Raw genomic sequence first — 27,402 nt, forward strand, 5'->3', positions numbered from 1 at the left:
GTCGGGGCGCAGGGCGCGACGCACCCAGGCCTGCGCCGGGAGGGAGAAAGTGAAGCTGAGAGCAGCCACTCCCAGCCTTGCTGGAATGCAGTTGGAGGGGTGGGGGGGCGAGCCGGGAGCGCGCGGCTCCCAATCACGGGCGGCGGAGGAGGTGGAGGAGGAGGAGGGCTGCTCGAGGAAGTGCGGCGTGAAGTTGTGGAGCTGAGATTGCCCGCCGCTGGGGACCCAGAGCCCAGGAGCGCCCCTTCCCCGGCGGCCCCTTCCGGCGCCGCGCCTGTGCCTGCCCTCGCCGCGCCCCGCGCTCGCTGCCTGGTCCAGCCTGAGCCATGGGGCCGGAGCCGCAGTGAACACCATGGAGCTGGCGGCCTGGTGTCGCTGGGGGCTCCTCCTCGCCCTCCTGCCCCCCGGAGCCGCGGGCACCCAAGGTGGGTCTGGCATGGGGAGGGCGCGGGCCGCTGCGGCTGCGCCCACGGGCGGCTGGGACCCCGGGACTCCGTGAGCTCTACCACCGGGCGGTCCGGGGCGATGGGGCGATCCCGGCTGCCGGCGCCGCGGCCCGGAGGGGATCAGAGCAGCTGGGGATGGGGCAGTCACTCGGAAGACCACACTGGAGGTCGGGACCGGCCTCCGATGGCCACACCGGAGCTTCCCGAGCTCAGGGAGGCTCCGGGAACTCCTCGGGAAAGTTCTCTGAAGCCGGCCAGAAAGTTTTCCTCCGGAGGGTGTGTGGAGCGCTGTGCGTGCGTGCGCGTGTTTCCCCCCTTCCGAGCCCCCTCACGCTTTCTCAAAGCTCTTCCAGTTGGCAGCCTCCGCCTCCGGACTGGACTGGGCAAGATGCCTTCGGGGTCCCCTCTGCCCTTCCCCTCCCCCTCCCCACCCCCTCCGGCCCTTTTGGTTTAGTAAGTTACTCCAGCTTCCTGCGGGGTCGCGGTGGAGGGGCCGGTGGGCAAAGTAGCCGGTCCTGTTGAGCCGGGAGGACCGAGTGGCGGGTCCGCGGTTGAGTTGCTTCTGGATGGTGTCTGGGGTTTGGGGGCACGGGGGTGGGGTGTAGGCATTTGTTTTGAACAAGTTTTTCCTTTTCTTTTTCTTTCTCTCCCCCGCCCCCCGCCCCATGCTGGGGATGGAACACCCCCTACCGCACCCGCATACCCCGATCTCGGGGCGTGCTAGGCAATCTCTCTACCACTGGGCTGCACACCCCACGGTTTTGTTTTGAACAAGTTTTCTTAGAGCCAGCTTAAGTAGTGTGTGCTTTAGGACTCGGGGAAAGCTCGGATCTTGAGGGGTGGTCATTGTGTTTACCGGCTTTCATTTAGTCAAGTGGGAAGGGTTCCTGGGCATTTGAGGGGAAGGCATCGGGAAGTAAGGTCAGCTAGGGGTAGACAGAGAGCTGGCTTGTTCTCTTGCCTCTGTCTTCGTGTTGGGGGCTGGGAGGGTGACCGGGCAGTGTGTATACTAACCCATATGTCCATTTCTACCATAAGCGTAAAAGCTGATATACACTCCGTGTGGGTCTGCTGTGCCAGGCTCCGTGGGTGGTGGTTCGCATGCATTCCTTCTTCGGTACTAAGAACAACTCCACAGTAGAAATGCTAGTAGCCTTGTCCCAGGGTGAAAACATGGGCTGGAGAAACCATCGGATAAGTGGTGGACCCCAGGCAGTGTGACTCCCAGCCACATATTGGACTGGGACAGTAGGGGTCCTGCTCCCTGAGTCAGTAGGTTGTAGGGAAGACACAGAAAGCAGTTTCTGGGAGCAGTAGATGTTCTCCAGAGACCAGGGAGCCTAGGGGGTATTATCTGTGTGTCCCCCAGAGTCCTCGTCAGTACACTGCTATGCTTTCTGTGGGGTACCCCTGTATGTCTGGGGAGTTTATGGTTGTACGTTTGTGCGTGGGGCGTTTTGTTGCCAAACAGCAATCTCTCTGCTGACTTGGGGACAGAAGATGAACTCTGCCCTCTCCAGGAACTCCCTCAAGGTACTAGGCTATAATCTGCTGTAAACAGTGGGAGATGCCCCTTGCCTTGCTGAGGATGAGGTCTCCTTTCAGTTTCTCAGGAGGGCATCCTTCCTTTGGACTTTCTGTTGAGAAAAGTGAGGCCAGGCCCTTCCCCTGAGTCTGGGAGTGGAGTTGGCCAGGAGAGGCCTTGTGCTGTAGTGTGGGGGACCTGAGGGGTCAGTTCTCCAGATGGGGTGGGGTGCTGCTGAGTCTCAGCCCTCCAGGTGCTGGGTGCAGAGGGACAAGAGAGTTTGTCTGGCCAGGAATGGTTAGAAAGACAGAGCATCACCATCCAGCTGCCCTTCGCTCCAGATTATACCCCAGAACTGGCGTAGGGCAGGTGTGTAGGGGAAGAAGATCTGGGGAAGGCCCAGAGGGTCAAGGTGTTGCTGGGATCCTCGGGGCTCTAGGTTTTGTGACATGCAGTGAACACATTCCTAACCTTGCAGGGCTCATTCGCATCTCAATTCTGGTGTGGTTCTGTCCAAACCCCTCCCTCTTTTTGCTATAGGGGAGTAATAGATTCATCTTGCAGAGGACATGGGCTCCATTCCCTGCACCCACATGGTAGCTCACAGCCTCATAACTCTAGTTCTAGGAGACCTGATGCCTAATTTTGACCTCCACAGGTACCAGGCATATGTGTAGTATACACATAAGGGCAGGCTCATACACATCAAATAAAATAAACCCTAACAAGAAAAAGAAAGAAATATATATATTTCTTTTCAAAGCCAAATGGAAAGACTTTCTCTCTCTCTCTCTCTCTTTTTCTGATCTGTAATTACCCAGCTCCTGCTGTATACCTCTCTCTCACAGTTTAAAAACTTCTGCTGTGTGTTTCCTATACGGCGGATTCTCTTTCGTAGATGGCTTTGTTCTCTCTCTGCACTGTCCTGTGAAGTGGGTGTACAGATGAAAAAAGCAAACCTCAGAGAAATGAAGAGACTTACCAGGGGCATTAAGAGGTGATCCGAGTTTTAGTCATCGGCTGGGAATGGGTTAGAAAGCCTTGGGGCAGCCCAGCAGTCACCCAGGGAAGAAGTGCTAGGCTGTTCTTCAATATGGCCTTCCTGGCCCCTGACCCATGCTGAAGAAGGGACCCCAAGATGGGGGCGGAGATCCCTTCTTTCCTGTCCAGCCCATGCTGGCTTTTCCCTTGGGCCCTCAGCAGTGCCAGGGATGGAGGGCAGGAAAGTGCAGAGACCACTGGGATACACAGGCCCATGGGAATGTGGGCAGATAAAGCGGACACATGAGGAGCTTGTGGAAGCTGGGCTGGAAGGCAGAGGAGGGCCCAGGGAGGGTGTGCTTGCGCTTGGGTAAATGAATGGGCAGGAAGGACCCCTTTCCTGTCCCCAGCCGGTGCAGAGCTCCTCTGGTCTCCTGGAGTGACCGATCTGTTATGTGCTAGGCCCCCACCAGTCCGGCAGAGGCTCTGCAGTGGACCTGTATTCTCAACAGTGATAGTGGGGGAGTCGTTAAAACCGATGTTTGGGTTGCTGCGGGTCTGTTTACAAAGCTTGCTTATGTTTGCAGACTGCGTGTGTCTCCCTTCCTCCTCTTTAACTCTCGGGGGGCCCCCTGAAGGGAGTAAGAGTTGTTGAGGTCAGAAAATATTCACCGAGGGGCCAGCTAAATCACAGTCACTGTTGGCTTTAGAGATTAGAATTTGATTTCGCTTCTGCCCTGGAGGGCTGAGCATATATATGCTCCCAGTGGCCCAAGAGGAGCTGAGCTAGGGTTCTGGACAAAAGAACCTGAGCCCAGGCTCTGCTCTGACACCAGCGTCATAGAGCGGGTGTGTGTGGCAAGAGAGTCCTGGTGTCACTTGAGAGAGTGCTGGCCTCTGGCCTGCTTGAGGAGCTTTGGGGATGTAGGTAGTTTCCTGGCAGTGTTTATGAAGACCGAAGGAAGTGTTGGCTTTCATACTGTGAGTGAGCGAGCAGCTGGGGGCCCAGCATGCAGGAGGTCCTGGGTTCTATGCTCAACACTGCCGATGAAGGAAGGAGGACCAGTGGGAGACCAGACCCCGGATGAGAAGCCCCAAGTTGGGGCTAAACCTTGGTTACCAGTGTTCAGCAGGAGGGACCCGAAGGGCCGTGGTCAGCTCTGAGCTGAGGGATGGATTCTTGTCATTTTCAGTTCGGAGGCTCTTGACTAGGTGGCGTTCCCACACTCCTTCATTCATTCAGTCAGTAGATACTTGTCCAGCACTCACTGTGAGCCCTGCCTGGCCTTGCTCTGGGGTGGGTCTTGCTTCATAATGCTTTTGTCTCCAAGAGTTGGAAGACGGGCCTTCGGAAGGGGCACCTGTTTTGGAGGCAGAGAGCATCCCTGTGTAGAATTAGAGTCTTGTTGCCCCACCCTGAAATTCATGGGACAGGATGGTTATGGGGACCGTGGTCAGCTGATGGGGTAAGCCTGGTAAAGAGGGGGGTGTGGGAGGGAGGCAGAGACTTGGGAAGGATCCAGAGGCTTTCCTGGCTGTATGTCAGCGTGGTGTGTGTGTGTGTGGGGGATCAGCTGGCAGCTCCCCGCTCCCCCGGAGGAGGAGGTCTCAGGGTACCAATTTTCCCACCTGTCTGCAAACACTTTAAGACTCTTACTCAAACCGACCACAAATCAGATAAACAAACTGGCTAGTGGGGTGTGGCTGCCACTCTTTCTGACCTTCTGCCCGGCCCAGCCACCCTGCCCTGCCTGCGCCAGTGTGTTTATTGGTCACACTGGAGAATTAGTGTGTTTTTATGCTTTTGGGGGTGTGTGTGGCATGGTTATTTGTGTGTGCGCTGAGGTTTAGTGGAGGGAAAAGGGGGTCTGAGGCAGACCTGGATTCATACCCCGCTTCTCTTGTTCTCTTGCTGTTTTTCGCTGTTGTTTTGGTTTGTTTTGTTTGTTTTTCTGGTGTTGTGGTGCTGGCATTGGAACTCGGGCCTTGTGCATGCTCTGCAATGATTTACCCCTGAACCTGTTTTCTGATCTGGGAAGGATCAGTTTCCTTCTGAGTAAAACAGAGGCAGTAGCCTCAGCCTTCGAAGTATACAGTAGGTACTCAGCTCGGTTACCATGGCGATTGCTATTGTTGTTTTCCTTCTGCTAGGCTGCCACAGGGGGTGGGCCCCTACTCCATCTCTGCCATCCCTGGCCGCAGCTAGGCTGGACCTGGGCTCTGGGGCCTAGGGACAGCTGTGCATATAAGCAGCTGAGGCCGTGATGCTGGGGGAGGTCCTGGCCGCAGCGTGTTATTTTGGGCCTGGCTGCCACCCCTTGCTCCTGTTTCTTTTGGGAGACTTGGGGGGTGTGTGTGAGAAAGAAGAGGGAGGGTAGGATGTAAGAGGGTGCGGTATAGGGTGGGTAGGCCTGGTTGTCTCCCCTCCATTGAGAAGATGAGCCTTTGGGTTCTATTTCTGTTCCTTTTCCTCCTCACTTCTTGCTTCCTTCCCTATCTGCCCAGAGGGGCGAGAAGAGACCTCTGTCAGTGTTCCTAGAAGGCCATCATCAGCTTGAGGCCATTGAAGGCAGCCTGAGAGCTCAGGAACTTGCCCCCAAGCCCTCCCCAGATCCAGAGGCGGGAAGCTAACTAGGAGCTGGCTTTAGGCTCCGCTTAGCTGGTACAGCAGGGCTCCTGAAGACTGATCTCAGAGCTGCTGGTCTCTTGAATCTGCACACAGTCACTGAAAGGTGGAGCAGTAACCAATGGGGATTCTCAGCAGCTCAGGCACCCGTGGGCCTGTGTATGTGAGGGCAACACCTCCACCCACCTTCCCCCCAACCTCCTGGGCAAGATGCACAGGTGATTCATCTTCTCACCCGAGCAGAAAAACAAGTTCAACTGGACACTTTAATCTCTTTCTTGCTGGTATGGTAGGCTTGGTGCCAGCTGCTACCTGGAGCCCCCTAGCTGGGGGGCAGCTTCTCCTATTGGGGGACTTAGTGGGACTATCTGGTCTCCAGAAAACCAGCCCGAGGGTCAGGTTGGCAAGGGGATGGTAGTGCATCTGGGGACCCCTTTGGCTGATAGCTGGCACCGGGCAGGTACACAGAGCTGACGTGGTGCCCTGGTGGCAGGAGTTTCGTGGCATGGCTTCTGCCAGCTGCTTCTGGAGTCTTGCCCCAGGAGGTGGTGAGGGTGAGAGAGCCAGCGTAGGAACCTGCAGAGTGCGCCTCACCCTGGTCGGGATCTGCAGCCAAGTCCCCTAGCTGGTGTCCTAGGCTTTTCTTCTCCCCGTGGGTGTGTTCCAGGGAGCTCTGCAATGTTGACCAGGCCCGGGACTCCCCTTACGTCCAGCAGTGACTCCAGTCAACCCTCCTTGCCCATGTTTTGGGTAGTACTGTGGGGCAGTTGTCCTGAGCGGGGGAAGTTGACATGTGGGTGTTAGAATGGCAGGAGGAGAATGCCCTGAGTTGGTTTGCCTGGGAGACAGATGGGGTTACCCAGAGGGGTCTGATTCATCATCGCCTCTCTCTGGGGATTTTTCACCCTCAGTTCTGGACAAAGGGAGGCTTTCTCCCCCTGCTGAAACCCTGTATGGGTGGTAAGCCCTAAGGGCTGACACATTGGGGCCCCTCTGGATGCTCAAGGTGGCCCGGCTACAAGGGGGCCTTTCCCCCAAACACGAGGGCATTCTTCTGCCCTAGACCCTGTGGACGCAGAGGCGTGGGAGGGAAGGCTGACAGCCATGCATTCTCCCTGTCTGAGATGACATGACTCCAGGGAGTGAGTGTGGAGGAGGTGGCTAGATCGGAGAAGGTCATGAGCTGCGTCCTGACCCACGGCCTCCCTTCCACCAGTGTGTACCGGCACAGACATGAAGTTACGCTTCCCTGCCAGCCCCGAGACCCACCTGGACATGCTCCGCCACCTCTACCAGGGCTGTCAAGTGGTTCAGGGTAACCTGGAGCTTACCTACCTGCCTGCCAATGCCAGCCTCTCATTCCTGCAGGTGAGACCTGGTCCTGCTGAGCCCCCTGACTAGCCGTGTGTGAGGAAGGAGGTCCTCTTCCCTCTGTTACCCTGGTTCCTCAACCAGGAATGCCTTTGATAACCATGTGAAACCCAGTTGACTCCCTCTGCGGGCACTGGTCCAGCTGTCCCCGTCACTGTTCCTTTAGGGGTATAAATTCCAGGTGAATGTGGTCTCGACCTTTAACTTCTCCAGGCCTCAGTTTCTCTATTTATATATCAGACTGGCAGATATCCTGGCCCACCATTGTGAAGAATGCCAGAGAAAAGGTCTGAGGGAAGGTTATACGTAGGAGGGAGAGGAGCCCAGCCTCCTGGATTGTTTCTCCAGGCCCTGGAGGGGGCTGCACAGGACAGACAGGGTCTGTTAAATCACAGACGCCATCTTACGCAGGCCCTACCTTTCAGAGATGAAGCTGAGATGGGCAGAGGGTGGGGCATGGGCTTGCAGCTGCCAGAGTGCGCCTGTACTCTTTCTTATCAGTCCTGATCAACCAGACCAGAATCTGGTGAGGCCAGGTGCGGAGCAGCCTAGGGCTCCATCTTGAGCATGAGGGGGCAGGATTGCTCAGTGGCCAGGGGGCCTCGCAGGACATAGCCCCAACCCTGGGTTACCCTCAGGCCTTGTGAGGTGCTGGCGCTTCTCAAGCCCAGACATGCTTCATTTACCCTCCATCCCTTCCCCTTCCCGCCAGGACATCCAGGAAGTTCAGGGATACATGCTCATCGCTCATAACCAGGTGAGGCACCTCCCCCTGCAGAGATTGCGCATCGTGAGAGGGACCCAGCTCTTTGAGGACAAGTATGCTCTGGCTGTGCTAAACAACCGAGATCCTTTGGATAATGCCACCGCCGCCCCAGGCAGAACCCCGGAAGGGCTGCGGGAGCTGCAGCTTCGAAGTCTCACAGGTACCTCTGCCACCATTCCAAGCTTCTCCTGGGTCTTGGTTGCTGACCTGGGCCCTTCTGGCTCCGGAGGGGCTCGGTGAGGGCTAGAAGTATGGTCTGGTTGCGTGCAGGCCAGCCGAGCCTCCCTCTCCCTGGAACCCTAAGATTAGAAAAAGAGGGCCGCGTGGTGGCTCAGTGGCAGAGCGCTTGGTCAGCATGTGCAAGGCCCCAGGTTTGATCCCCTCCTCTTCAGGAAGCTGCAGCTGGCATCAGATCCATGATTTAATCACTAGGGATCAGGCTGGGGGTTTTTTCCCTCCATCTTTGTCATGTCAAAGTCTGCAGTTAACAACCCGTGGAACTGCATGTGGCAGCCCTGACCTGACGGTGTCCCAACCAGGGTCCCGGGTGCTTTGCATGCTGGATCCCATTTCCGTCATGCTACAATCCTGTAAGTCCTGCTACTAATCCGTCAAGTGTTTTTGTTTTTAAGTTTTTTTAAAATTATTTTTATTTTATGTGCATTGGTGTTTTGCCATGAGCGTCGGGTCCCCTGGAACTGGAGTTACAGACAGTTGTGAGCTGCCATGTGGGTGCTGGGAATTGAACCCAGGTCCTCTGGAAGAGCAGTCAGTGCCCTTAACCATTGAGCCATCTCTCCAGACCCGTTTCTTTGTTTTTGTTGTGCTTATTTTGGTTTTCTGGTCTTGTTGTTCTGATCCATGATCTCACTACATAGCCCACCCAGGCTGAACTTGACCCCGAAGTAGTCCTCCTGCCTCAGCTCCCCTAGTGCTGGGATCACAGGCATGCTGCCACCAGCCTTCTTCAGTGTTATTCTCACTCTGCAGATGAGAATCGAGGCATGCAGAGGATCAGTGGCTTGTCAAGGTTACACAGCCAGCCTGTGGTAACGTGGGGTTTCAGACTTTAGGGACTTTTTCCTGGTTCTGGTGCATGCTGAGTGTTTGCTCTGCCACTGAGCTATACCCCTGCCTCAGAGCCTCACTGTTTACCCCCACACAGTGTGCACAGGGTGAGGGAAAAGGCAGCCGGGGAACTTCCCATCCCCGACCCGGTCCCCTCTTCCTGGTCCTGGGTTACTCCTGTGTGTGGCTGCTCACGGGGAAGGTAGGAGGCCCCAGGGAGGCCTGGAGGGAGCTCACTATGTTGCCTTCCCCACAGAGATCCTGAAGGGAGGAGTTGTGATCCAAGGGAACCCTCAGCTCTGCTACCAGGACACAGTTTTGTGGAAGGACGTCTTCCGCAAGAGTAATCAGCTGGCTCCTGTAGATGTTGACACCAGCCGCTCCCGGGACTGTAAGCCATGTGCCGTGACAGCCCACCTGACCCAGACTGCCAACATACAGCCCGTCTCAGCCACCCACCCTACCCACTCCCCTTTCCTGTCCTGATGCTCTGTCTCCCTGCCTGGAGGCACAACCTCCACCTGTCCAGGGCTCTTTCCCTTGTGGGTCCCCCACTACTGCCCTTCTGCCCTTGGGCTCAGCTGACATGTTCCTGTCACCAATATGCCACTCCCTCCCTCCCTCCCTCCTTCCCTCCCTCCCTCCTTCCCTCCCTCCCTCCCTCACTGTCTCCTTTGCTTCCTTCCTTAGGCCCACCCTGCGCCCCAGCCTGTAAAGATAATCACTGCTGGGGTGAGAGTCCCCAGGACTGTCAGATCTGTGAGTCTGAGGGAGACCTGGTATCTGGAGGTGGGGCTGGGGCAGGGGGACAGCTGGGAGTGGGGGGGGGGACCGATTCGGGATAAGATGTCTCCCAGAATGTAATGCTATGCTACGGAGGGTCTGGTGCCCAGACCCCACTGGACCCTCCCCCCGTCCTCTCATCCCCAGTGACGGGTACCATCTGCACCAGCGGCTGTGCCCGATGCAAGGGCCAGCTGCCCACTGACTGCTGCCACGAGCAGTGTGCCGCAGGATGCACGGGCCCCAAGCATTCTGACTGCCTGGTATGTGCCGCTCGCTCCTGTGCCCCTTGGGCCAACCCTCCAGGAAGCAAGGGGTGGGCATCTCTCCTGGCCCTGCCCTGCTGCCGTGGGCACACCAGGCTGCAGCATCCCAGTGACCACCAGCGGCCTGTCTCTGCCAGGCCTGCCTTCACTTCAACCACAGTGGCATCTGTGAGCTGCACTGTCCAGCCCTCGTCACCTACAACACAGACACCTTCGAGTCCATGCCCAACCCTGAGGGTCGTTACACCTTCGGTGCCAGCTGTGTGACCACCTGCCCCTGTGAGTGCTGGGTAGAGGAGCATCGTTAATAACGCCTTGGCTAGGGAGGATGGCTTGCAGAAATGGGAGTGTGTTGTGAGTGTCCTGTGCCCGTTGGAGGGCTGGTCGTGACTCTCGAGTCCAGCCGCCTCATTGTTCCTCTTAGAAAATGTTTTATTTATTTTTATTTTATGTGCGTGAGTGTTTTGCCTGCATGCATGTCTGTGCGCCGTGTGCATGCGTTGCCCGTGGAGGCCTGAAGAAGGAATCAGATCCCCTGGACCTGGTGGTCGTGAGCCACCACGTGGGCGCTGAGAACGGAACCTGGGTCCTCTGCAAGAGCAGCCAGTTTCTTAACTGCTGAGCCCTCTCTCTAGGCCTTGCCTTTTCTTTTTTTTGTTTTGTTTTGTTCTAGACGGGTTCTATCTGTGTCGTCCTGGCTATCCTGGAACTTGCTGTCTAAACCAGGCTGGCCTTGGACTCACAGAGAGCCTCCCGTCTCTGCCTCCCAAGTGCTGGGATTTAAAGGTGTGCGCTGCCACGCCTGGCTCCCACCCCTACCCCTCTTAAAATCAGGATCTCATGTCGCTCAGGCTGGCTTTACCTGGAATTCATCAGGTGGCCAAGAATGACACTGAGTTTCTGATCCTCCCGCCTTGCCCCTGCCAAGTGCTGGGGGTGACAAGCCTGTGCCCACTCCTGGCCTTTTGCCTCCTTCTGTTTAACAGACACGTAGCAGGCGGCAGCAAAAGAGCCCAGACTTGGGAGCTAAAGTGCAGGATTTGAAACCTGCCCCCTGTCATTTAATAATCTTAGCAGCTTTCCCCTTGCTGTGCCTCAGTTTCCCCGCCAGGATAATAGGGGCAGTAATAGTCCCGTCCTAATACGTATATAATGTCTGAATGAATTAATGTTTGTGACTCGTTTAGAACAATGCCTAGTCTGTACTAAATACTCTTTTAAATGCATGTCTTACTCTACAGTCTGCGTAGAGGAGGAGGGCTCTGTGTGACAGTGACCCTAAGCACTGACGGATACTTAGGGACTGGGCTTGGGCCTGGGGACCCTCTTTCCTTCCTCTCATGGGAGGTGGAGTGGGGCCTTTAGGTGCCGGTCAGGGTGAGAGGACAAGGCGGGGAGCCAGATTGTTGGGTTCAAGTCCTCGGTGGACACGGTGGCACAAGCCTGTCACCCTAACACTCGGAAGGTAGAGGTGGTGGGATCAGGAGTCCAGGTCATCCTCAGCGACATAGCGAGTTTGAGGCCAGTTGGGGTTACATGTGACCACGCCTTGGGAAAAAAAAAAAAATTCTGGCTTTGTTACTTAGTAGCACAATGACGGGAATGATTTGCATAACTCCACACTTTGATTTCCCTTTTTGCAAAATGCAAATAAGAATGCTGTTGGAATAGGAGTGTTGTGAGGAGTAAATGATTGCCCTGAGTCAGTTGCACAGAGAGGAGCCTGGTTGGTAGTGTTCCTCTTAGACCTGGGCATGGTGGCCTTGCTGGGCTGGGAGGCCAGGGGACATAGATTTGCTTCCCCCATCTGTGCAGACAACTACCTATCTACGGAAGTGGGGTCCTGCACTCTGGTCTGTCCCCTGAATAACCAAGAGGTGACAGCTGAGGATGGAACACAACGGTGTGAGAAATGCAGCAAGCCCTGTGCCCGAGGTACCCACCCCATGCCATGACCAGCTGCCGTCCCTGCCTGCCAGCCCAGCCTGGCCCACCCCGCTACTGCTCAGACCCCCGGGGCTCCGCCGCTTCTCTCTCACGGTCTCTGCCTACCCTGCCCCCTCCAAATCAGTCTCCTGAGTGTGTCTTGCCAGCGTAGGGAAGAGACCCGTCACCTGAGGAGGGGACAGTGGACAGGTCTCCGGTATCCCGTGCGGTGCTGAGATGGCTCCTTTTGTCACCCTTTCCTCCAGTGTGCTATGGTCTGGGCATGGAGCACCTGCGAGCGGCCAGGGCCATCACCAGTGCCAACATCCAGGAGTTCGCCGGCTGCAAGAAGATCTTCGGGAGCCTGGCATTTTTGCCAGAGAGCTTTGATGGGTAAGGGCACCCAGTGGCCTGAGGGGGTGTTAGGGAAGACACAGTCCTGAAGACCCAGGGGTGGCAGAAATGTCGCTGAGGAATCCCCAGGTGGGAGACCAAGAAGCCACAGGAGGCAGGTGGGAGGCCGGAGGGAGCCGGGGACATGGAGTTGAGAGTTGCTTTTGTAAATAGCTTTAGACCATGGACGTGTGTGGTGATCAAACCATCCAGATGAAGTCCAGTCTCCCATCCCAGAGGGAAAATGGTTCAAAGTTCTGTGTGTTTCTCTAGGCCTTCTGTGTGTTGGTGGACAGAGGGAGAGTGTCGGCTGGGGGCTGGTTTATTGAAACTGCCATGTACCCTTGCTTTGGGGAGTTGCTCATGGCGGTTTTTATTGAGTTGCCTCTTTTATTTTTATTTTATATGCATTGGTGTTTTGCCTGCATGTATGTCTGTGTGAAGGTGTCAGAAGCCCTGGAACTGGAGTTATAGACAGGTGTGAGCTGCCATGTGGGTGCTGGGAATTGAACCCGGGTCCTCTGGGAGAGCAGCCAGGGCTTTTAAATGTTGAGCCATCTTTTCAGCGCCCAAGCTGCCTCATTCTTAGAACAGCTACAGAACAGGAGGCAGCCAAGACAGGCAACAGCGTCCAGACTGGGGTCTGAAACCTACTCGTCCCCCGTCCCCCCCCCCCCCCCCCCCGTGTGTGTGTGTGTGTGTGTGTGTGTGTGTGTGTGTGTGTGTGTGTGTGTGTGTCTGAAGGGCAGCCTCAAGTGTGAAAAAATCCACCTTGTTTTTCAAAATAGGTCCCCTTACTGGCCTGGATCTCACCAAAACAGGCTAGGCTGACTGGCCAGGGTGTCCTAGGGATTGTCTTTACCTCCTAGTGTTGGGGTTGCAAGCTCACCATCACACGTGGACTTTCTTACGCGGGTTCTGGGTATTGAACTCAGGTCCTCACACTTGTATGGCAGCGTCCTACTGATTGGCTTCATTGCCTTCTCTTGTCTATGCCTCAGTTTCCTCGTGTGTAAAATGAGGATCATCGTAGCTCTACCCTCGAGGTGGTTATAAAGTCTGGAAGAGTTAATATTTGGGACACTCTTTGAACAGGGCTTGACAGGTACCGAGCGCTCTCTGCGTTTGTATTTTAGAGCCTGCCGAGGGCAGGGCTTAGTGTAGCAGCACCCTGCTCACCCGTGGCTACCTGGGTCGTTTTCAGATTCCTCTCCTACAAACAGTTCAGCTTGTTTATGCCCCTGGCAGCTGAAGTCAGTGTCTCTGTCAGTCGGTCACACTTCTGCAAATGAGACTCCAGATCAAAGGCACAAATGTTGCTCTGCCAGACTCGGACCCTAGGCTGTGAATCTCAGGATGGAAGCAGCCTCGCTTGATGGCCTCCGCGAGGGTGGAGAGTAGTGTGTCAAGGCCTTCTGGAGCTCCTGATCTCCATCCTCCTGCTCTGCTGATTGCTCTCTCTGATCCTTCCAGGAACGCTGCCTCCGGCATTGCCCCCCTGAAGCCTGAGCAGCTTCAAGTGTTTGAAACCCTGGAGGAGATCACAGGTGGGCTCTGTCTTTCTGCGTTCCACTCTAAGGGGTGGAGGGGGTGGTGGTGGTGCGGGGAGGTGGGGGTGGGGTGGGGCAGGAGTGCTGGACCTTTCTGCATACCCAGCCCCCTCCTCTGCCTGCAGGTTATCTGTACATTTCGGCATGGCCAGACAGCCTCCCTGACCTCAGTGTCTTCCAGAACCTTCAAGTCATTCGGGGACGAATTCTCCACGAGTAAGTGTGAGGGGAGGGAGCAGGCATGAGCGCCCTGCTCCCCAGTGACACCACAGTGGCTTCTTCGTGAGCGTGCCGGGTGTGCTGAGGCAGGAGGAGGGTGAAAGTGGCCCTTTGCTGCCCGGGAATGGGCCTGGAGCAGGAATCTTCTTGCAACTGGAAACCGCATTTCTGCAGTGGCGCCTACTCCCTGACGCTGCAAGGCCTGGGAATCCGCTGGCTGGGGCTGCGCTCTCTGCGGGAGCTGGGCAGCGGCCTGGCACTCATTCACCGCAACACCCACCTCTGCTTTGTACACACTGTGCCTTGGGACCAGCTCTTCCGGAACCCCCACCAGGCCCTGCTCCACAGTGGGAACCGGCCCGAGGAGGAATGTGGTAAGACAGGAAGCCTAGCTCTGCGCGCACGGGCGCGGGCCAGTACCCAGAAGCATCCATGGCCTCTGGCCCTGCAAACCTCTTAGGTTAGCCCTTCGTTGTTGTTTTGAGACAGGCTCTCGCTCTGTAGCCCAGGCTGGCCTCAAACTCACAGAGATCCGCCTGCCTCTGCCTCCCGAACTGCCCGTCAGAGCTTGGCCTTGCGGCATGGCATCCGGCCGGGTCCTTCCATGCTGTCCAAACACCCGTCCCTTCCCTGTTTCCTGCACCGCAGACTTCTTCCTCTCCCTGAATGTCCTAGCCTCCATCCCAGAGCCATGCTCGCAGCCTCTCGGCGTAGACCCGAGCCTCTCCTAACACCTCTGCCTGCCGCGTTTCTCCTCGTTGCAGGTCTCGAGGGCTCGGCCTGCTATTCACTGTGTGCCCATGGGCACTGCTGGGGGCCAGGGCCCACCCAGTGTGTCAACTGCAGCCAGTTCCTTCGGGGCCAGGAGTGCGTGGAGGAGTGCCGAGTACGGAAGGGGTATGAGTGGCAGAGGCGTGGGTGGCTTGAGGGGCACAGAGGAACACCTCCCAGACCCCTTACTATGGCCACCTCTCTCGCAGGCTCCCTAGGGAGTACGTGAGTGGCAAGCACTGTCTGCCATGCCACCCCGAGTGTCAGCCTCAAAACAGCACAGAGACCTGCTTTGGATCGGTGAGGGGCGGGGGGGGGCGGGGGGCGCCGGGGAGGGGGGAGGCCGGGGTGGGGGGGGACTGGCAGGTTGCTGCCAGGTAGACTGTTCCCAGAGAAGGCTCAGCTTAGACCGGGACAGCCGGAGCGGGGAAGGTCGGGGAGGCTGGGATGGGGGGCCGCCCACATTGTGCTGTGGATGGACCCCGAGAGCTACCCCTTCCTGCTGGTGACGCTGGAGCCCCGCAAACAGTCCCGGGAAGAAGGCCTGTGTCCTTGGCTGTGGCTGTGCTGAGGGGCCAAATCCGGGCCCTGTTTCCAACCTCGGTTTTCACTTCCATAATAGGAGAATGTTGTAAGAGTTCCTACCTGGTTGGGGTGTGGTGAGAATGAAATTAAATAGGACTTGGCACCGTGCCCAAGCACGGAGAAAACTTTGTACATAATAGTTGTCGCTTGTCACGCCTTAGAGAACGCACGTCCGTCTCTGGGTGCCTCCGTTTCCTTGTAAGGAGCAGGGATGTTTACCTCAGTGACGGGGGAAGGCAGTGTGGCTCATTGGTCAGGGACCCGGGGCCTGACCCTTCTGCTTTAGGGATGGCTGTCCTAACTCCCCGCGAACCCTTTCCCCTCTGTGCAGGATGCTGATCAGTGTATGGCCTGTGCCCACTACAAGGACTCACCCTTCTGTGTGGCTCGCTGTCCCAGTGGTGCGAAACCAGACCTCTCCTACATGCCCATCTGGAAGTACCCGGATGAGGAGGGCGTATGCCAGCCGTGCCCCATCAACTGCACCCACTCGTGAGTGGAGGGGGTTTTTCCTGTAGAAAGGAGGGCTTTCGTGATAGGAGCCTCCCTGGAGCTCTTACTGTGAGAAGGGGATAAGTCCACCGTCATTCACATCGAGATGTAAATTTTACTTATTTATTCATTTTGGTTTTTTGAGACAGGGTTTCTCTGTGAAACAGTTCTGGCTGTCCTGGCACTCGCTTTGTAGACCAGGCTGGCCTTGAACTCACAGAAATGGCTGCCTCCCCTTTGGGAGTGCTGGGATTAAAGATGTGTGCCACCACCGCCTGGCTAAGATGTAATTTTTGCATTTCTTTTCTAATTACAAAAATAACCCACTAGGGGCTGGAGAGGTGGTTCGGTGGTTAAGAGCACTTGCTGGTCTTCCAGAGGCTTGAACTTGGTTCCTAGCACCCAAATCAGGAGACTCATGTTGCCTGTTAACTAGTTTCAGGAGATCTGGTACCTTTTTCTGGCCTCTACGGGTACCCCTCCCCCAGCATACACAAACTCCGCCCCCCCCCCACACATACATGCACACATATGCACACACACACACTCACACCCAGATACCCACACATACATACATCCACCCACACACACACATACACATGAATAAAATAAAAAAGAACACATTTTGGGGCTGGAGAGGTGCTTCGGAGGTGGAGAGCACTTGCTCTTTCAGAGGACTGGAATTTGGTTCACCAGGACACTCGTGATTTCTGTTCACTCTAGCCTCAGGAGCTTCGGGCTTTTTTCTGGCCTCTGCAGGTGCACACGTATACTCAGACACACACAGCTATAGAAAATTAAAAAAATAACACATTAGGGGTTGGCAAGATGGTTCAGTGGGCAGAGGCACTTGCTCAAAAGCCTGATGATTTCAGTTAAGTCACCAGGGGAAACAGTCCAAGTCAGTCACAGTAGAACTGCCAGCAGCATGGTTTTATCTCACATGGTAATTTACAATCTTAATGTGTTATTGTGAACATTTATTCTAATTACATTTGTGTGTGTGTGTGAGTGTGTGTGTGTGTGTGTGTGTGTGTGCGCGCGCGCGCGCGCGCGCACGTGTGCTTGGCAGCATGCGTGCGCATGACAGGCATGTGGAAGTCGGAGACAACCTCTGGGAGTTGGTTCTCTCCTCTGCCACGTGGGGCCCAGGGATTGAACACAGTCATCAGGCGTGGTTGTCAATGCCCTTCCTTCCCTGCTGAGCCATCTTGCCAACCACCGCCACGTGACCCTCTCTTCTTTTTTCTTTAAAACTATGCTATTTATGTGTAATGGTGTGTTTTAGTTAGGGTTTCTACTGCTGTGATAAATACCATGGTCAAAAGTAACTTGCGGGGGGTGGTGTGGGGTTTATTTAACTTACACATCCACGTCACAGTCCATCATCCATGGAAGTCAGGGCAGGAACTCCAGACAGGAGTCTGGAGGTAGGAATTGATGCAGAGGCCATGGAGGAATTCTGCTTCCTAGCTTGCTCCTCATGGCTTGCTCAGCCTGTCTTCTTACAGCACACTGGACCACCAGCCCGAAAGACACTACCCACAGTGAGCTGTGCCTGCCCATGTCATCCATCAGTCAAGAGCACGAACCACAGGCTTGCCCACAGGCCAGTCTGGTGGGAGTATTTTTCAGTTGAGGTTCCCTCTTCCCAAATGACTATAGCTTACGTCAAGTTGCCGTAAGAGCCAGTGCAGGTGGTTTTTGTCTGTTTGTAGCTATGCACACTATGTGTGTGCCTGGTGCCTGTGGACGCCAGAAGAGGTAGTCAGATTCCTTGGAACTTGAGTTACAGAGTATTGCGAGGCACCATGTAGGTCCTGGGAATCAAACCCAGGTCCTCTGGAAGATCATCGCTCCTGCTCATTTATTTATTTGTTTTGTTTGTTTATTCATTCATTCATTCGTTTATTTATTTAAGGTTGTTTTTGTTTTGTTTGTTTTCCAGACAGGGATTCTCTGTTGTAGCCCTGGCTGTCCTGGAACTTGCTCTGTAGACCAGGCTGGCCTCGAACTCACAGAGATCCACCTGCCTCTGCCTCCCGAGTGCTGGGATTAAAGGCGTGCGCTGCCACCACCCGGCCTGCCCTCTTTTTTTTTTTTTAAACTTTTTTTAATGATTTATTTATTTTTATTTCATATGCATTGTTGATTTGCCTGCATGTAAGTCTTTGTGAGGGCATCGGATCCCCTGGAACTAGAGTTATAGACAGTTATGGGTGCTGGGAATTGAACCTGGTTCCTCTGGAAGTGTGGCCAGTGCTCTCAACCGCTGAGCCATCTCTCCAGCCCTCTGCCCTGCCCTCATTTCTTAATGCAATACAGCTCTCCTTTACATAGTCTGTGCTTTGCCTCTCACCCACTTTCTGCATCCTTTTTTGTAAGCACATCTCGGTCTGCCCTCTAAAAACTTCTCAGTTCGTAGCCACTCAGCACCAGCCCTGTTTGAGGGATATTGCTCTTGCTTGCCTTTTTTTAAACACTTCATTACCATTCAGCTCCACATACAAAGGGGCATCTGTGTGCATGCCTTCTTGTGACCTGGTGTTGGCATGGCAGTGCCAATTGTTGGGGCAGAACTGTTGATGTTTTATCGCTTGGTTGGTGGAGACAGATGCCAGGACCTTGTAGACCCTCCCTCACTAAGCTACAGCCCAGCCCCATGGTGTTTAATAGGTCTTGCCAAACTCTCCTCTCCTGGGCCGTACATATACCCTGAGCCTCTTTCATGGAGGGAATAGCTGATTTTTCAGCCTTGGTAGTGGCCCCCTTCCCGCCCAGCACAGGAAGTTACAGGAATGTAGGGGAGGTAGGCTCCCACACTGAAGAAAGATTCTTCCTGTGGGCTGGCGCAGAGCAAATTGGTGACCTGGAGCCCAGTTTCTGCTTGTCACAATGGGGATAGTAATCCTGCCACACCTGCCCCAAGAGGCTGTTCCCAGGGTTGATGGTGGCACTCTCTCTTCTACAGCTGTGTGGATCTGGATGAACGAGGCTGCCCAGCAGAGCAGAGAGCCAGGTAGGCCTGAGCCCCAGAGGTACCCCATTGCCCCAACTCCTTCATTGGCCCTGGGTGGTCAGTAATCCAGAGAGGGATTTCCCTACATGCTGCATACACATGCTTCCCTTCTTACCCTATTCTTCTGTTGACTTGTGTCTTAACAAGTGGATGAGGACCTGCTCAGGATGCTGTGGGGTAAGGGATGCTGGGAATGTGGTCAGTGTACCAAGAGCCTCCCTGGGGATATTTCTCTAGGGACACAGGCCAGGCCAGGTTCAAGCTCCTAGAACTGGGGATAAACTAAGCAGAGTACTGTGGTAGCCTGCCGAGCCTCTGTGTATTCGAGCTGGGCAGGTGGAGGCTCCCAGGAGGGGGCACTGTGCATCCTTTGCACTTAGGTCGAGGATCAGGCAAGTCTAGAGTAGCTAAGAGATCTATCTCTAGGGTGTGTGCTGTGAACCATAAAGTGCAGAGGGGTGGAAGTTGAGGCAGTGAGGGCCAGATCTGGAGGGTAGAGTTCTTGACCACTGGGCCGTAGATTGTCAGAGCGGAGCTTTGGAAAGGAGAAGAGCAAGCTGGGGTAGCTGGGGTAGCTGGGGTATGCTCCAAAGAGCTGCTGTTTGTCCCTGAAGCAAACATTCATGAAATGTTTGCTATATGGCAGACCTTGTGCAGAGTGAGATGGGGTAAAAGGGAGCAAGGACGACAAGACTGTTTTCTGGCGGGGCCTGGTGGCACACACCTCTAACCCCAGCACTTGGAAGACTGAGGCACATGCATATACGTGCAAAGCCGGCCTGAACTACATAGTCACAAAAATAAGTGAATCAGCAAATAAAAGGTCTGATGACTATCGAGGGTCCCTGTGTGCCCTAAGATGAGCTGAATCAAAAAAGGTGATATCATGGAGAAATAGGGGTCCTGGTAAAGGGTATCTTAGGTGCAACAACTGCAAGGAATGGGAAACCATGGCTCCTTGGAGAAAGCTTTGACTAGTACCCGAGAGCCTTGGGTGCACGATCCTGGACTCCATTTCAAGTGTGGCAGAATCCCTGGAGTGGGCACAGTGCCGATCAACAAGGTCTCTGCTGGATTTTTTTTCCCCATGAAGTTGTTGTTGTGGTTTTTGTTTGTTTGTTTGTTTGTTTGTTTGTTTCTCTGTATAGTCTTGGCTGTCCTGGATCTCGCTCTGTAGACCAGGCTGGCCTTAAACTCACGGAGATCCGACTGCCTCTGCCTCCCAAGTGCTAGGATTAAAGGCGTGCACCACCACCTTGCCCAACTTCCCATGATGTTTTTGAGCCAAGGCACATTCCTGTCCCTTCATAGGGTCTCTCCAAATTTCCTCCCTAGACTAGTCCTGATCTCTGACTCTGGGCTCTGTTTTCAGCCCGGCGACATCCATCATCGCGACTGTGGTGGGCATCCTGTTGTTCCTGGTCATAGGGGTGGTCGTCGGGATCCTAATCAAGAGAAGGCGACAGAAGATCCGGAAGTACACAATGCGGAGGCTGCTGCAGGAAACCGAGGTGAGGTGGGGTGAGGGCCTCCTAGCCCCCCACCCCCACCCCCTGCAGCTTGCTTGGCACTCACCCTGACACCCTCTCACTCCAGCTAGTGGAGCCACTGACGCCTAGTGGAGCCATGCCCAACCAGGCTCAGATGCGGATCCTCAAAGAGACCGAGCTAAGGAAGGTGAAGGTGCTTGGATCGGGAGCTTTCGGCACCGTCTACAAGGTCAGGAGGGGCCAGGTTCTGGCATGGCTGGACCTGGGCAGGGGGGGGGGGGGGGGCTGTGTCTGGAGGGGCGTGGTCAAGAGAGAGGGATGGGCCAAGCTGGAGGGTGGGGAAGGCTACTCCTCAATGGCTTCTTGGGGACCAGCTGGATCTGGACCACAGGCCTGATTCAAGTCCTTCTCTTTCTGCGCAGGGCATCTGGATCCCAGATGGGGAGAACGTGAAAATCCCAGTGGCCATCAAGGTGTTGAGGGAGAACACATCCCCAAAAGCTAACAAAGAAATCCTAGATGTAAGTCCCTTCACCCTCCCCCTTGGGACTTGTGAGAAGCCCCCTAGCTGCAGATCGGGGCTTTCTCTTCCGTAGGGTTTGAGATGGAGCCCCGTAAACCTTGACTCTTAATCTTCCTGGTCTGCAGGTCCTGCAGGGATGGGGGAGGGTCTCCAGGAGGGGAGTATGGTGGGTGGGAGTAGGCGGTTTCCTGTCTCCCTCAGTGTACCCTTGCCTGCAGGAAGCGTATGTGATGGCTGGTGTGGGTTCTCCATATGTGTCCCGCCTCCTGGGCATCTGCCTGACATCCACAGTGCAGCTGGTGACGCAGCTTATGCCCTATGGCTGCCTTCTGGACCATGTCCGAGAACACCGAGGTCGCCTGGGCTCCCAGGACCTGCTCAACTGGTGTGTTCAGATTGCCAAGGTGTGTGCTTGGGGCCTTCTGACTCTGCGGGTCCTTTAGGTGCAAATCCCTGTCTTCATGTGGGGCCAGGATGGGCAGTGTCAGTAAAGTGAGATCCAGACTCAGGTTCCACACTGATTTTTCAGGGGATGAGCTACCTGGAGGAAGTGCGGCTTGTGCACAGGGACCTGGCTGCCCGGAACGTGCTGGTCAAGAGTCCCAACCATGTCAAGATTACAGACTTTGGGCTGGCTCGGCTGCTGGACATTGATGAGACAGAGTACCATGCAGATGGGGGCAAGGTTGGAGGAAGGATGGCTGGGGTGGGCTGGGGTGGGGTGGTCTCTGACCATTGGGAGAACTTTGAGAAGGGTCACCTCCCTACCACATCCATTCAGGACTTTTTGCTCTGCATTCCCAGGTACCCATCAAGTGGATGGCATTGGAATCCATTCTTAGACGGCGGTTCACCCATCAGAGTGACGTGTGGAGCTATGGTGTGTGGAGGTGGTGATAGAGAGGGCTGGCTGAGTAGCCATGGCAGGGTGGGATACAGGCAGAAGAATGAGGGTGGAGATGGAGGAGAGGAGGACTGTTGGTGTCCACCTGGTGGGGGTCTGTGCCACCTGGGGAGTGAGGAGACCCAGTAGATCCTACCTTTTGGCCAAGCCTCTCCCTCGGTACACCTCAGCTTCCCGTTTCCCTCACTCCCGATGCCTGTCTGTCCTAGGTGTGACTGTGTGGGAGCTGATGACTTTTGGGGCCAAACCTTACGATGGGATCCCAGCCCGGGAGATCCCTGACTTGCTGGAGAAAGGAGAGCGCTTGCCTCAGCCTCCAATCTGCACTATCGATGTCTACATGATTATGGTCAAATGTGCGTGGTGGGCGGGGCTGAACCTCAGGTGTAGAGGAAGGGCGGTCCGACCGATGTGGGGGTCCTTACACGCCGGGGGAGGAAGAGTGAGATGTGAATGGGCTCAGGTGTCCTTGAAGGGGCCTCAGAAGGTGCTTCATCCCACTCGCAGTAGAAGGTCTAGGTGCTCAAGAGGACAGCTGTTGAGAGGAGGAAGGTAGAAGTACTCCAGGGTTCTGGCTCAAGATCCCCGGATCCACCTGTGCTTTTCCGCCATGTGAGGACTGCGGGCTGAGCCAGGGTTGTCAAGGCCAGACTCACAGGGAGCAGGAAGGGGCCAGGTAGCTAGCTGTTCCTCAGCCTGGTCCTGGGACAAGGATGCTGAGCTCTCTCCTGCCTTAGGTTGGATGATAGATTCTGAATGTCGCCCGAGATTCCGGGAGTTGGTATCAGAATTCTCCCGCATGGCAAGGGACCCCCAGCGCTTTGTGGTCATCCAGGTACTGGGCCTTCCCACCCCATCCCCACCCAACAGTACCCTCCCTCCTGCGGAGACGGGGAAAGGGAAGGGACCCCTGGATGCCAAGACCCCAAGTCCCCACCTCTAGTCCAAGCTTGGTGAACCCTTCTGGGGACCTAGACGCTAAGCTGGGGAAGGGCTGTCACTTATGTCTCCTTCCTCCCTAGAATGAGGACTTGGGCCCATCCAGCCCCTTGGACAGCACCTTCTACCGTTCACTGCTGGAAGATGATGACATGGGAGACCTGGTAGATGCCGAAGAGTATCTGGTCCCCCAGCAGGGGTTCTTCTGTCCAGATCCTGCCCCGGGCACTGTGAGCACGGCCCACCGTAGACACCGCAGCTCGTCTACCAGGGTCAGTGGCCAACGTAGAACAGAAGCTCCCAGGGTCCCTTCTCTCCCACACACTCACACGGCCTTAAGATTCCATTTCCATTATTGCTTTCCAGCCCTTGGGACTCCATCCTCCCCATCGTGACTCCAAGGTGACCTGTCTTTTTCCCCAGGACCCTGTCATTCCCTGCCGAGGTCCCCCTCCCAGACCTTTGAGTAACTTCCATCGTGACCCTCTCTCTTACCCCAGAGTGGAGGTGGCGAGCTGACACTGGCCCTGGAGCCCTCAGAAGAAGAGCCCCCCAGGTCTCCGCTGGCTCCCTCAGAAGGGGCTGGCTCCGATGTGTTCGATGGCGAACCGGGAGCGGGGGTCAACAAAGGGTTACAGAACATCTCTCCACATGACCTCAGCCCTCTACAGCGGTACAGCGAGGTCCCCACGTTACCCCTGCCCGCTGAGACCGATGGTTATGTCGCGCCTGTGGCCTGCAGCCCCCAGCCCGGTATGGAATCCAGGCCTGAGAGATTGGGGAGAGGGGAGCTGGGCACCCTTGGGCCACACCCGCTGAGGGGCAGCCGTGGGGCAGGGACATCTTGGTTCCTTGGTTCATTAACAGCTCCTCTTCTCCCCCCCCCCCCCCCCCCCCCCCCGCAGAATATGTGAACCAGCCAGAGGTTCGACCTCAACCTCCCTTGACCCCGGAGGGTCCTCTGCCTCCCGTCCGGCCTGCTGGTGCTACACTAGAAAGACCCAAGACTCTCTCCCCTGGGAAGAACGGGGTTGTCAAAGACGTCTTTGCCTTCGGGGGTGCCGTGGAGAACCCTGAATACTTAGCACCCAGAGGGGGCACTGCCTCTCAGCCTCACCCCTCTCCTGCCTTTTGCCCAGCCTTTGACAACCTCTATTACTGGGACCAGAACCCTCCAGAGCGGGGGTCTCCACCAAGTACCTTTGAAGGGACCCCCACGGCAGAGAACCCGGAGTACTTGGGCCTGGATGTGCCAGTATGAGGCCATGTCTGCAGAGGTCCTATTCTGCCTTCAGAGTGAGGGAGGCCTGGCTTGTGGTCTCCATCACCACAAAGCAGGGAGAGAGCCTCTGGCCACGTCCCATCCAGGGCAGTCTGCTATGCCAGGAACCCACTCTTCGGGACTCTTCCTTGCTGCTTGAATCCTGAGTGGTTGAGAGGGGCCGCCTGGCTGGAAGAGGTGGCCCACTGGACAGCCCCTGGATTCCAGACTCTGCCCTGACAGTCTGGAGGGTCGCGTGGCTATCACAGCCATGGCTCCTCCCTTGGCCTGCCTCTCTTGGTTCTAAGGACTGAGGGAAGCTCAGCCTAGAAGGGAAGAGGCCCCTAGGGAATATCCTGGGAACAGGACAAGCCACTAGGTCTGAGACTTGTGCATCCCACGAGGTGCATCCAGACCAATCCTTGTACAGAGTGTATTTTGTTCTGTTTTTACTTTTGTTTTTTAAAAGATGAAATAAGGACGCTATGGGAGAGTGGCCGTTCTATAGAAGTTAGAGAGTGGTGGTGTCTGGCTTTCTCCATTTGCAATGAGATTTGTAGAAGAGTCGGGCCCCAGCCTCTGTCTGGGAGGGGTTCTGGGCTAGGTCTTCCTGCACACTTGACACACAGTTCTCCCTGGAGTGAGTGGGTAGAGAGCTTCCAAAAGTTTGAGGTGCTTTGGTTTGGGGTTGGGGGATTGGGGAATTAGGATTCCTTTCTGAGGACCCTTTGGTGACAGGATCATTCTCCCCTGGATACGCTCATTCGAAGGCCACTGCCAGAATGAGTTCCTCTCCTCCAAGGGGGAAAGTGGAGTTGGGGAAGGGGCTGTCCGTGTGACTCAGTTTCCTTGCCTTAGAGACGTGCATCTGTCCAGAAATGACCAACCCCAGGAGGTGTTAACAGGGCCAGACTGTCCTCCATGCTCCCCGCAGGCTGGACATAAACACAGTTGGCACAAAGATTTGGAGCGCCAATAACTCTTTATTGCCAATAGCTGACATTGCCCAGGACTCGGGGGAAATAAGTTACAGCAACTGTGGCACCGGACAGGAATTGCCAAGCTGAGGAGAGGGCCGAGCTGCAGAGGGCACCGATCCTGGGAAAGGGGTGTGAGGTGGTAGTGGACATATCCACAGAGAACATCTCTTTTCTGCCTCCAAGACCATAGAAATGTCTAGTCCCTCTCTGTGCCCAAAGGGGCAAAGTGGAGGCCAGGGTGTTAGCTACATGGAGATAAGTGAGGGGCAAAAGGCAGAGGGAGTTCCTAGCGGAACCACAAGGAAACAAAGGTTTGAACCCCAGAACCACGCTTCCAAGAATCGTGTCGTCTTCACAGGATGACGCAAGGAGGCCGGCTATTGGTGATCTTTTCTAAAGGCTCTCCGTTGCTGGCTCTTCGGATGGCCTCGATAAGCTAGGGGACAGAGACGTGGGCCGGTGTCACGCATAGGAGAGGAGGGTGTGGCTCAGCCATCCTCTCAAGGCTGCAGATACTCACGTCTTTCTCATAAGGAAAACCCCCATTCTCCAGCTTGGAGAACACCAGCTGTCCATTGATCTCAATCTCAAAGGCCCCTGGTATGAAATAAACGCAAGAATGAGCCAAGAACGGGCAGAAGTCCAGGGAGGTCCTCGGCACTCCAGAGAGTGTAAAGCGGGGCTGTTCATGGTCTCCGCCTACACCACGTGTGACCCGGTTTTTAGATCCTTAAGCCATTTCAGCCCAAGAACCCCCCATCACGCCATTAAGGGCTCCTTCCCTCCAAACCCACCCCAGGCATTTTCACTATGTGCCAGACACTGCTGGGGGGTTATATATAGCAGCCAGTGTCCGCTCTAGAAGGTAGGGGAGCTGGGGTTTATAACACAGACTGACTCAGCAGGTGCTCTGCGGACCTCACCTGTCCCCCCGTGTCGCGACTCAATCTCGATGCCCGGATACTCCTCCTTCACGGCGCTCGCCAGCTCCAGGTAGGTCGCCTCGAAGCCGCAGGGTTCACTGGGGAGAAGAGACGTGGGGTGAGCTGGGGTTCCGGGGGGTGGGGCCTCCCGTGGGCCCACCCCCGTCTTGCGGGCGAACACAGGGCTCCTTTTCAGCCCGAGTGGCTCACCAGTACTCCACCACGATGTGGACTCCACTGCCTGCTTCTACCTCCCCGGGAGGGGGCACTACGGACACTTGTCCTGGCTCCCCACTCATTGCGGCCCGCTCCGCTGCAGGGCTGCTTCCGGGTGTGACGCCAGGCCTGGGTCACGTGAGGGGCGTGGCGGGCCGCTCATCGCGTGTGGGCGCCCCCTGCAGTCACCAGCTTCTACTACATCTTGATCCTGTGCCGCCGCTGGAGAGCGAGTTTCCTGGCCCCAACTGGGCGACCCTATCCAAACCCTCCCTGATCTGGGTTTTGAGAGCGCTGCATTTCTTCGGCATCCGTGACGAACTGCCTCTGATTGCAGAGCTCTTTTCCGTTTACAAAAGACAAGAAAAAAAAAGCATCTGAGGATGGGGCTGAAGTAGCTGATGGTTTGTGATTATTGCTATTTCTCGCTAGCATGATAATGACATTTGAAACCACCCCATAGTTACATGATCGAGCTTTTTTTTTTTTTTTAACTTTTTAGAATAATTATGTATATAAGTGAATGAATTTGTGCATGTGAGGGCATCTTTTAAAACTTTTATTACATGTATTTATTAATTTGTATATAGGTGTGTATTGGAGGTGGGGGCTGTGCCATACAGCATACTTGTGAAGGTCAGAGTACAGCTTTCAGGAATCGGTCTCCTTCCATCCTCTGGGTCCCAGGGATTGAACTCAGATTGTCAGGCGCTGTCGCAAAAGTCTTTACCAGTTAAGCCCAACACTCTAGTTCTTTTGACTCTAAAGTGCCAAGTGGTGTCGTTTCCAAATCTTTGTGACTCTTTCCTGCACTAAAGGAAAGGAAATATCTGTTCCTCAGGCTAGGCTTCCTCACAGGCACCCACCTTTCGCACACCCATGTCATCCTAGCCTCTCATCGCACCCAGGTTGTAATTCTCAAAGTGGAGGCCGCCAGCGTCTTCCCTGCCTCTTCCTTCCCTGAAACACCCATTCTGGTGTCTCTTTAAACTGTTCATTGTTTGCTCATCCTTTGTTTGTCGAGCTCTGTCGTCATTGTGTCCAGTTACAGAACGTTTCCATCAATCTAAGAAGCTCCGGTCCTTTGTGCTTGCAATCCCTCCGGCTTCCAAATCCAGTTCTGAGCGATCACCAATCCGCTCTCTACAAACTTTTCTGGGTATTTCACGTAAATGGAATCATACAACATGTGGCTTTTGCTATGGTTTCTTTTTCAAGAAAGAACAAGCTTCCCTCCAGTGGTGTACCAGGAGTTCCTTTTTACTGAAGAGTAATATTTCATTCCATGTGTAGACAGAGCACAGTTATGATTTGTTGGCATTAATTTGGGTTTCTTCGGCTTTCGTCTGTTTTGAACAATGCTGCTATAAATGTGGATG

At 55.3% G+C, this 27,402-nt stretch overlaps 2 protein-coding genes across 2 annotated transcripts; one reads left to right on the plus strand and one right to left on the minus strand.

Moving 5' to 3' along the window:
• The first annotated feature begins 139 nt into the window (after nt 1–139).
• Nucleotides 140–24,389, plus strand: Erbb2 (erb-b2 receptor tyrosine kinase 2). The gene is made up of 27 exons (XM_006971838.4): nt 140–425; nt 6,795–6,946; nt 7,662–7,875; nt 9,040–9,174; nt 9,474–9,542; nt 9,714–9,829; nt 9,970–10,111; nt 11,648–11,767; nt 12,025–12,151; nt 13,625–13,698; nt 13,827–13,917; nt 14,095–14,294; nt 14,685–14,817; nt 14,901–14,991; nt 15,608–15,768; nt 18,740–18,787; nt 20,160–20,298; nt 20,384–20,506; nt 20,700–20,798; nt 21,019–21,204; nt 21,330–21,485; nt 21,605–21,680; nt 21,914–22,060; nt 22,442–22,539; nt 22,727–22,915; nt 23,144–23,396; nt 23,549–24,389. Exons 1-27 carry the CDS (start codon nt 353–355, stop codon nt 23,902–23,904), a joined length of 3,768 nt encoding a protein of 1,255 aa, XP_006971900.2. The 5' UTR covers nt 140–352; the 3' UTR covers nt 23,905–24,389.
• Nucleotides 24,390–24,867: 478 nt separating this feature from the next.
• Nucleotides 24,868–26,981, minus strand: Mien1 (migration and invasion enhancer 1). The gene is made up of 5 exons (XM_076543302.1): nt 26,890–26,981; nt 26,018–26,364; nt 25,808–25,905; nt 25,405–25,481; nt 24,868–25,320 (listed from the first exon to the last, which is right to left on the minus strand). The coding sequence occupies exons 2-5, from the start codon at nt 26,104–26,106 to the stop codon at nt 25,237–25,239; spliced, it is 348 nt and encodes a 115-aa protein (XP_076399417.1). The 5' UTR covers nt 26,107–26,364; nt 26,890–26,981; the 3' UTR covers nt 24,868–25,236.
• Between the last annotated feature and the right edge of the window lie 421 nt (nt 26,982–27,402).

This window comes from Peromyscus maniculatus, chromosome 8, assembly GCF_049852395.1.
Source record: "Peromyscus maniculatus bairdii isolate BWxNUB_F1_BW_parent chromosome 8, HU_Pman_BW_mat_3.1, whole genome shotgun sequence".
Taxonomy (NCBI): domain Eukaryota; kingdom Metazoa; phylum Chordata; class Mammalia; order Rodentia; family Cricetidae; genus Peromyscus; species Peromyscus maniculatus.